General features: G+C 49.8%; 1 protein-coding gene across 3 annotated transcripts in view; it reads left to right on the top strand.

The window, feature by feature from the left end:
- Positions 1–292: 292 nt before the first annotated feature.
- Positions 293–8586, top strand: part of HK2 (hexokinase 2) — a 61852-nt gene continuing 53558 nt past the window's right edge. For 2 of the 3 annotated variants that reach the window (XM_028166975.2, XM_007184050.2), the window contains exon 1: positions 293–825. In XM_028166975.2, the coding sequence (XP_028022776.1) occupies positions 763–825 (63 nt within the window). In that variant the 5' untranslated portion in view covers positions 293–762. Of the gene's footprint in view, positions 826–1254; positions 1397–8586 lie in introns of those variants that run through there. The other variant, XM_057558269.1, reaches the window with a different exon arrangement.

The following is an 8586-nucleotide window of genomic DNA, read 5'->3' as shown; positions in this document are numbered from 1 at the left end:
GGTCTGTGATTATTCCCCCCCCCGCCATAGCTGGGCCTGACGCGGCGGTGGCTCATGCGCCTTTCCGCCCCAGCCTGTTGCCACGGACCACACGTCTCATCCATGCTGCCTGGCCCCTCCCCCAGCCCCGGGTGCGCCCCTCCAGCTTGCCGGCTCGGGTGTCTGAGCGGCCGCGCCCGCGGGCCGTCCGCTCTGACTGGCTGCACCGCGGCGGCGGGCGGCCCGTGGGCGCACACACCCTCCCCGCGCAGCCAATGGGCGTGCGCGCGTCACTGACCCGGCGGCCCGCGAGCCGGCAACCCCTCAATAAGCCACATTGTTGCACGAAACTCCAGCGCAGGAGTCCCGGGCCTCCGCTAGCACCAGCGTGTCACCGAGCCGAGAAGATCCGCGGGCGAGAGCAGCGCGCGTGTGAGCCGGAGAGGTCCTGTCGCCCTAGTGGAGCCAAGCTGCTATTCTTCTCAAGTTGAGCCTTAGTGATTCTGTGGCTGAAGTTAGTACCTTGACAGTGGGGCATCCCAGCACGTCGCTAGGAGTGATTCTTGGTCCTTCAGCAGTTGTGACTATCAAAACCTGTTTTTAGAGACCCGAAACCCTCCAGCTGGGCGCGCCATCGTGTGCCTTCTTTGTGTACCTCCCGGACTCACCGCTCCCGACCGGGCCTCCAAGCCCGGGTACAAAGCGGTCAGACCGCGCCGCCCTCCTCCCCCGCACGCGCTCCAGCCTCGGTTTCCCAGCTCGGCGTCGTCGGGCCGCGGCAGGATGATCGCCTCGCATCTGCTCGCCTACTTCTTTACGGAGCTCAACCATGACCAAGTGCAGAAGGTAAGTAAGCGCGGGCGGGGGCGGCTGGCTCGCCTGACAACGTTGCTTTGTCCCCGGCCCTCTCTCCGGGGTCCCGGCCGGCTGGGACTCTCCTCTTAGACCCTGCGGGGACCCGCTTCCTCCCCATTCCGGGCCGCGGACGCGGAAAATATCAGCGCGGCGGAGAAAGTCCTGGGCTGGAGGAGCCACGTCCGCTAGGCACGGGCAGACGTGTGCGCGCGTGCGAGGCTCCGGGGCTCGCGCACCGCTTGGCTCTCCCTCTCTGCGGCCCTGCACGCGCTCGCGCTTTTTTTTTTTTTGGAGGGGCGGGCCACCCGGCACGTAGTCTTTGACTGCTGGGCCCACGTGGGAGGAGCCCCCCTTTCGCTGCCTGAGTTCCGGCCAGAGCACGTGGGGAGAATCGTGGCGGGGGGGGGTGTTGGGGGAAAGCTCTGCTGCCGCACGGGGTTGCCTGGGTTCCTCCCGCGCTAAAGGACCACATTTTGGGGACCTACGATTCCCCCTAGCGTTCCTCACGGCCTTGAGGAGGTGGGCTTGGGGAGAAGACCACGCGGGAAGAAGCTGGGAAAAGGTCAGAGAAACTCCGCCCGCCGCACCCCTTCCCCGGAACTGAGGCGCCCGGAACTGTGGCTCCGCGAGGGGCGTACGCCCCCCCCCCCCCACGCCCATTCCCAGCCCCTGCCTCGGGGCCGCCCCGCCTTGAGTACCCCATCCTCGGGCCCGCCTCCAAATGGGGGGCGGACTTTGGATGTTACTTCTGGTGTACCTAAAAGTTTCTCCGAGAGGACCAACACCCCTTTTTCCCCTCTTTGCCGTCTTCCTGGAGATTTTTGTCCTTCTGAAAACGAGCTTTTCCCTGTCGTAAGCCCCGACCTGTCTGCCCACTTATGTCTCAGCAGCACCCCGCCTAAGTCCGAGCTCTTGCTCGGGCCAGGTCTTTTACGTAAGACAAAGCCTCTGGCCCCGCCGGGGAGCCTCGCTCTCTGTGCCTCCGGGTATGGAGAGGGGGTGGGGCTAGGCTGGGCCCCAGGCGCTCTCTGGGGAGAATTGAGTTTCTGAAACGCTTGGGATTTCGGGATTGGCTCCTGGCCCTGGGCCTCAGCTAGGACTTGGGACGAGAGGGTGGGCTGGGGCGGGGGTGGAGGGTGTCCAGATCTGTGAGTCAATGACAGAGCATTGCTCAATTACATACTTGAAATTTCTGTATCTCAATGGGAACACATTTTTTGGGCAAATGTTTTGACATTATCTTTCTGTGGGGCGACCTGCTCATACTCCCATTCTGGGGATCCTGAGAGCAAAGGAGAGGAAGGTGGGTTGCCATCACAGTGTTTTCAAAGCCGTGGCAGATGAACCCCCAAATACCATGACATTACTTAGCCTCAGACTGGAGTAGGGAGCAGAGGGCCGCTGGTTTAGTTGAGTTTTAGTCTGCTTGTAAGTGGCTGTTACTTTCTAACTCAATCCTGGGATGAGGCTCTGCTCTGCACTTTAATTCAGTTTATTTAAGAACGTGTCTGTGATCCGGCAGGACCTTGGCAACTTCGTTGGGCTTCTTTGCCCAAGAAGTGTGTTAACCCTTGTGACTGTCATCTCTTGGCAAGTCCTAGAATACAAAGCTGGAGGACCATTAATTCAGGAGAGGTCTTCTCAGTTGGGTGAATATTGCCCCAGGACATTTAAATTTACTCACCCCCTGTCCAGAGGAAGGAACCTAGGACCACAAATTTACCCTCCCCCAAACCAGAGGATGGAGGCTAGGACTGGAACCTTCCTGGCCTGGAATGGGGAGGGGTCATACATAGCTTTAGTTCCAAACTGGAAAGAGAATTAACCAGGGTATGTAGAAATGAGTTCTAATCTCTGTTTTGTGGTTTATTAACCACAGGACTCTGAGCAAGTCACTTTGCTTCTTTGGACCGCCAATTTCTTTTTGTAAAACAGGGATGACAACAGCAACCTTCTTCACTTTAGGGAGTTGTGATGATTAAGCACAGCAATGTGAAAAGGTCTTTCTTGTAGTCTTCTCTACACTTGCAGCCTGTCAAGTGTCTCAGGGACACTTGGGTGTATTTCCTCCAAATTACCAATGGGGGCAGAATTGAGTCAGGCCTTAACTCAGCAGGTGTGGAAGCTGGGACTTAGCCTCCCAGCTTAGGTGAGCAAAGCTGCCTGTTTCCAGCACCAGTTAGGAAATAGGGAGAGAATCAGAGAGAATATTTTGGAAGCATCTTTTAAAGTTGCTACTAGAAGGAAGAATTAGGAGAGAAGGTTGAAGCTTGAGTTTTACAGTCTTTTGAGAAGGCCTTGATTTGAACTCTTCTGAAATCCCTATCATTTTACACAATCTGGGTTGTAGTCTGAGGCAGGGAAAGTTTAGGTTCACCTGCCCAAAACTAGCCCCATCAGAATCACTTGTCCCCTGATAGACAAGCCCAGTGTTTTGTGCTGATTGACACTTTGAAACTCAGGAGCAAACACATATAGCATTTACTGTGTACTGTGAGCATGTAAGCTCTTTACATATGTTTGCTCATTAACATTTATAACAACACCATGAAGTAGATACTATTATCAGCATCCCTGTTTTACCGGTAAGGAGCTGAGGCACAGAGTGACTTGTTCAAGGTCACTAGCTCTTTTGTAAAGGCTGGAAATTGAAGCCATGCATTTGGGCTCCAGAGGCCCATGCTCTTGACCACACCCCCTGCCTCTGGGACCATCGGAAGACCCCATCCTGGCCCATGTCTGTGTTCACTCTTGGATGCTGGCAGCACCCTCACCCAGCATGTCCAGAAATGCAGCTAGCTCTTCTCTTGGTCAGATTAGTGGCACCAGTACCCTCTGATTATTCTGACTGGGAGCCCTGGACCCATTTCACTGACTTTCCTTTCTGATTGCTTTACCTTGGTCAGCTGGTCTCTGGGTTACTTCAGAGGCCTCCTAGGGTTTGTTTCCAGTCTCTTTCTGGAGCCAGACTGGATCATTTCAAAAGACTGTGTACTGTAACTTATATGTGGAATCTAATATGACACAAATGAACTTATTTATGAAACAGAAACAGACTCACAGACATAGAAAACAAACTAATGGTTACCAAAGGGGAAAGGGGGTGGGGGAAGAATACATTAGGAGTTTGGGATTAGCAGATACAAACTACTATATATAAAATAGATAAACAATAAGGTCCTACTATATAGCACAGGGGACTATGTTCAACATCCTGTAATAAACCATAATGGAAAAGAATATGAAAAAGAATATGTGTGTATATATATATATATATATATATATATATATATATATATATATATAACTGAATCACTTTAATGTATACCAGAAACTAACACAACATTGTAAATCAAATATACTTCAAAAAAAAAAAAGAAGACTGCATACTGATTGCTCTCTGACTCCACCCCCCACCTCAGCCTCATCTTCTTTATCTGCATTCCCGAAGACTTGAATCACCATTCCTCTAAATGTCACACCTGGTCACACTAGGTGCTTTTGTGTGGCGTTTGTATCATTCCATCATACATTGGAGTTGGTAGTTACAGGGCAGGGAGAATCCTATTTGTTCACCTTTATAGCCAGTTTGTGGCCACTGGTGAGGTGTTCAGTGAGTCCAAGAATGAAGGAGTGGACCTTCCTGGGAAAAGAAGTGGAGCAAGGGCTGCAGGAAGTGGAGGAGGGTGAGAGGCAGCTGGGGGGGGTGCTGGTACTGGGTTGAAGGGGTGGGTATCCAAGGGTGGGGGGACCCTTGGAGGGAAAGACAGTGAGCTATTCCCTCACCAAGGCCTGAGGTGTGGCATGAGGCTGATCCTGAGGGGAAAGGGAGGCGGGGAGAGAGAGGGGGAGAGAGAAAAAGGGTGTTTACTGTTCTCCAGCAATCAAGGGTTTTTGTCCTGTCTGGAGAGTTAGAGGATTCTTTTAATTAATTGAGCTATAAATAGTATACAAGATACAGGATTTTTGTTTCTTAAGAATGAGAATCAGGATTAACCATGGAAGTGAAATGAAGTATACATGCCTTCCTTTAGCCATTAACCGATGATTTTAACACACACAGACTGGTGACATACAATCTTGGAATATAGATAGTTCACTGGGGCTCTTTACTATGTTAGTGAGGGGTAGCTTTCAACTCTGGAGTTAATGAGAGGGGAGAATATCTTGGAAGCAGAAAGATTCAACAGAACCCCCAAGAGACAAGAGTTTAATGTTTTTTGAGAACCTACTGTGGGTATAGTTACTATGTGGGAAATTGAGACTAAGACACCTTTCAGCTGTCTGGTGAGATGAGGCTCCAGAAATAGATACTTTACATCCACTAAAGGGTCATGGCAGTCATTCCCATGGGATGGGGAATTAGGGACCTCAAGGGAATCTCGATTGATATTTTTTGAGCACCTACTATGTGCCATTAATCTTCAGATAGGGGATGAACGTATGGGAGTAAAGTACTGATTAAAACCTTAGTAAGATTAATTTTGGCTGAGTTAACTGACATTGACAGGTACAATTTGCCTCATTTGTTCAACTTAGTATCTTAGTACCAAGTCCCTTTCCTGCTCCAAGACAATTGATGGTTGCAGGAATATTTTGTAGCTTTTACTAATCATCCATTTGTTTTGTATTATCAAATTTCTATTTCAGAGAGTGGCCAAGAAGCACTTTTTTCTTTACCCCTGAATGAATTAAAATTCTCTCTGAGGCTCCTCAGACAAAGCCAACATTTTTTTTTTTTAACATCACTTTTCAAAGTTGAACTTTTCTAGCACCCTGAGGAGTTTGAGGGCAGCTAGGGACCCTTTTCCAGGGAGACTCAAAACAACACAAACCACAACAGTTTTCTCAAAATCTGGCAGCCATAGTAAGGAGATCTGATGTATTAAAAGAGCTCAGGAGCCCCAGAAAACTGACTTCCTTTGTTCAGATACTTCTGGTTTAAAAAATGGCTCTTGATAACTGGTTCCTCATTATCATTGTTGAGTTTTGAAGTCAGCAAGTTTGGTTTGTTTTCCAACACTGTGTGTTGTCTGTCTGACTTTCCAAAGCAGTGGGGGTGGAGATGTGGCAAATCAAATTGCGGAGTTCGCTGGCTGTGACTTAACATCTCACACCATAGATCATAGGTAGCTGTTCCTGCTTACCTCTAAAGCAGGTCTCTCAACCTCGGTGCTATTGACATTTTGGGCTGGATAATCTTGTGAGGGGCTACCCAGCCTATCATAAAGAGCAAGAGTTTTTACGCTACCCCAATTTACAGGGGCGAAGCCTGTGGGGTTTTTTTTGTTGTTGTTTGTTTGTTTTTTAACTACTCCTTTAGAGCAGTGGTTTTCAACTATTAGTGATTTCATCCCCCAGGTGGACTTCGGTGGTGTCTGAAGACATTTTTGGTTGTCACAGACAGGTGGATGAAGATGTGTTATTGCATCTAGTAAGCAGAGGCAAGGGATAATGCTAAACATCCTACAATGCCCAGGACAGCCCCCCTGCCAAAAAAAAAAAAAAAAGACTTTTCTGACCCCAAATATCTATAGGTTGAGAAACTGCATCAGAAGAACATGGTCTATCCCCCATTCCAGTATTATAGTGCATCGCTAATGGTCATACAGCTACTTAGTAGTAGCTGCAACTAGGACCGTAGTTCTTGGCTCTCAGTGTGCCATGTCATGGGATAGTCATGGTGGGAAGTGGCCTTTTACAAAAGATGAATTTAAGGTGAGGTCTGCAGACCACAGTAGTTAGCAGATGTCCATGACCCCTGGCTGAAGTGTGGGTTACCTGAGTAACTGTTTTTCTGTTTTCAACCAGAAAAATGTGGGCAAGGTAAGCACTCCAGGAAGCCAGTGGGAGAGAAGTTTGCTTAGCTGACCCCAGGAGAACCTCACCCTGGCTGTTGCTGGGGTTTCCCTGAAGGCCAGGCATCTTCCAGACTTCTGAACAAGGCAGGCATGTGAGCTGGTGGAACTCCTATCTCAGGGAGCAGAGGGAAGGGGCCGTTGGTACCCACTGAGGGACAGTCCAGCAGTCACTGGGAGAGGCTGTGTGCTGAGAAGTAGAGCCAGGCTCCCTGGGGTGGAATCCTGGTTCACCACAAACCAGCTGTGTGAACTTGGGCCAGTTATTTAACCTCTCTAGGCCTCAGTTTCTTCCACTTGTAAAATGGTGAGTGGATAACACCTTAATAGGGTCTTTGTAAGGATTTAAGAGAGAGTGAATATATGTGAAGTTCTTAGAGCTGTACCTGCTACATAGTCAACACTTTATGTGTCAAATATTAGTACATAGAGATAGACACACTCTTAGATACCTGACTGCGCTATCCATCTGGGCAGAAGCAAAAGAGGTCCCGCTTCTTTTTTCCTAAGGAGTTTTAGGGCATATGGGTTCTGGCCCATTTATGTTCTCTGTCTGATGTTGGATTAGAGCAGAGGACAGGGCCGACAGAAGGATGGAAAGTTCCTAAAGCTGAGAAATAAGGAAGCTTCCTCACTGCCCTCTCCAATTTCTAAAACCTTCTCTTTTCTGGGTATAGGAGACCCATTTTTGAGCTCTTCCTCTAACTTGCTTTCCTTCTGGCCTTCTGGGGATACAGCATCCCCATTGGGTGGAGGGGGGCGTCTCTGGGATGCCTGGGGCATTTTGGTACACCTCAGCTTGAAGCGTCCTCCTTGGGAAGTCATGAGAGACACAGCTGCACTGAATAGTCACAGCATTTGTTCAACCCCTTTTCCCTGTAGAAGTCTAGTCCGCTCCCTGTCGGTACCTCCCCTGGAGGGCAGAATCACAGAGGCTCCAATGGCAGTTGCTGAGGCCACTTATGCTGAAGTTGGCCAATGAGATGCTTGCTCACACTTCCTCACATCTGCCCCAGACTCTGGCTTCCCACTGGGGGAACCACTTGAGGTGCCCTGTGCTGTTGAGTCATAAGACCGGGTCATGGTAGGTTTCAGTCCAGCTGACCCCTGGAGTTTCAATGAAGGGAATAGTCATTCTCACATTTTCTGGCACATTGAATGGAGAGTCCCTGGCCATCTTGGTTCTCAGCAGAGAGCTCTTTGCCCCTCATATCTAGACTCTGGGCTGTCTAGTGTGGCCCCTTCTGACACTGAGGTGCTTGGGATTCTTGACAAAGCCAGAGAGGACCCTCTGTGTGGAACCTACACTCTACTCCCCCCATCCCTGTACAGCCTTTGTCTTGTCCAAACTTGGTTGGGAGTCTTGGCCTTGTTTCCATGGGAGCAGGAGCTAGACAATCTCCTTTTCCTTGAAGTGCCATGCTTTTTGCACTTTTGTCTGTGGATCTCTAAGCAATTCCTTAATAGTCCTTCCCTGGAGAGTGCGTCAGGCCTGAGAACCTGGCTCTGGGAACCCTTGGTGCCCACCCACCTCACCCAGACTCCCTGCCTCTTCTCACCTTCAGCTCAGCAGCCCTGTCCTGGAGGCCTGGAGATGGTCTATGTTCTTGGAAAGTCTTGTTCCCAACCTCTTCCTTCTGGCATCTCCATATTGTCTGATAAAGGAATGAAACCAGATAAGCCATTGGACAGCTTTAATTTGGGCTAAGTAAGGGAATTTGAAGCTGTCACTTTTCCTTTTTCCCATTTGAGGGACAAAGGTTCCTCCTGCTTCCTTTTTCCCATTTGAGGGACAAAAGTTCCTCCTGCTTCCTCCCATATTTTCCTGTCTCAACCCCTTCTAATGAAGCCTTCCAGCCATGTCCCACCAGTTCTCTTTTCCCCTCAATTCCCA

This window comes from Balaenoptera acutorostrata, chromosome 12, assembly GCF_949987535.1.
Source record: "Balaenoptera acutorostrata chromosome 12, mBalAcu1.1, whole genome shotgun sequence".
In the NCBI taxonomy this organism is placed as follows: domain Eukaryota; kingdom Metazoa; phylum Chordata; class Mammalia; order Artiodactyla; family Balaenopteridae; genus Balaenoptera; species Balaenoptera acutorostrata.
This window is presented reverse-complemented; position numbering and strand designations above follow the sequence as displayed.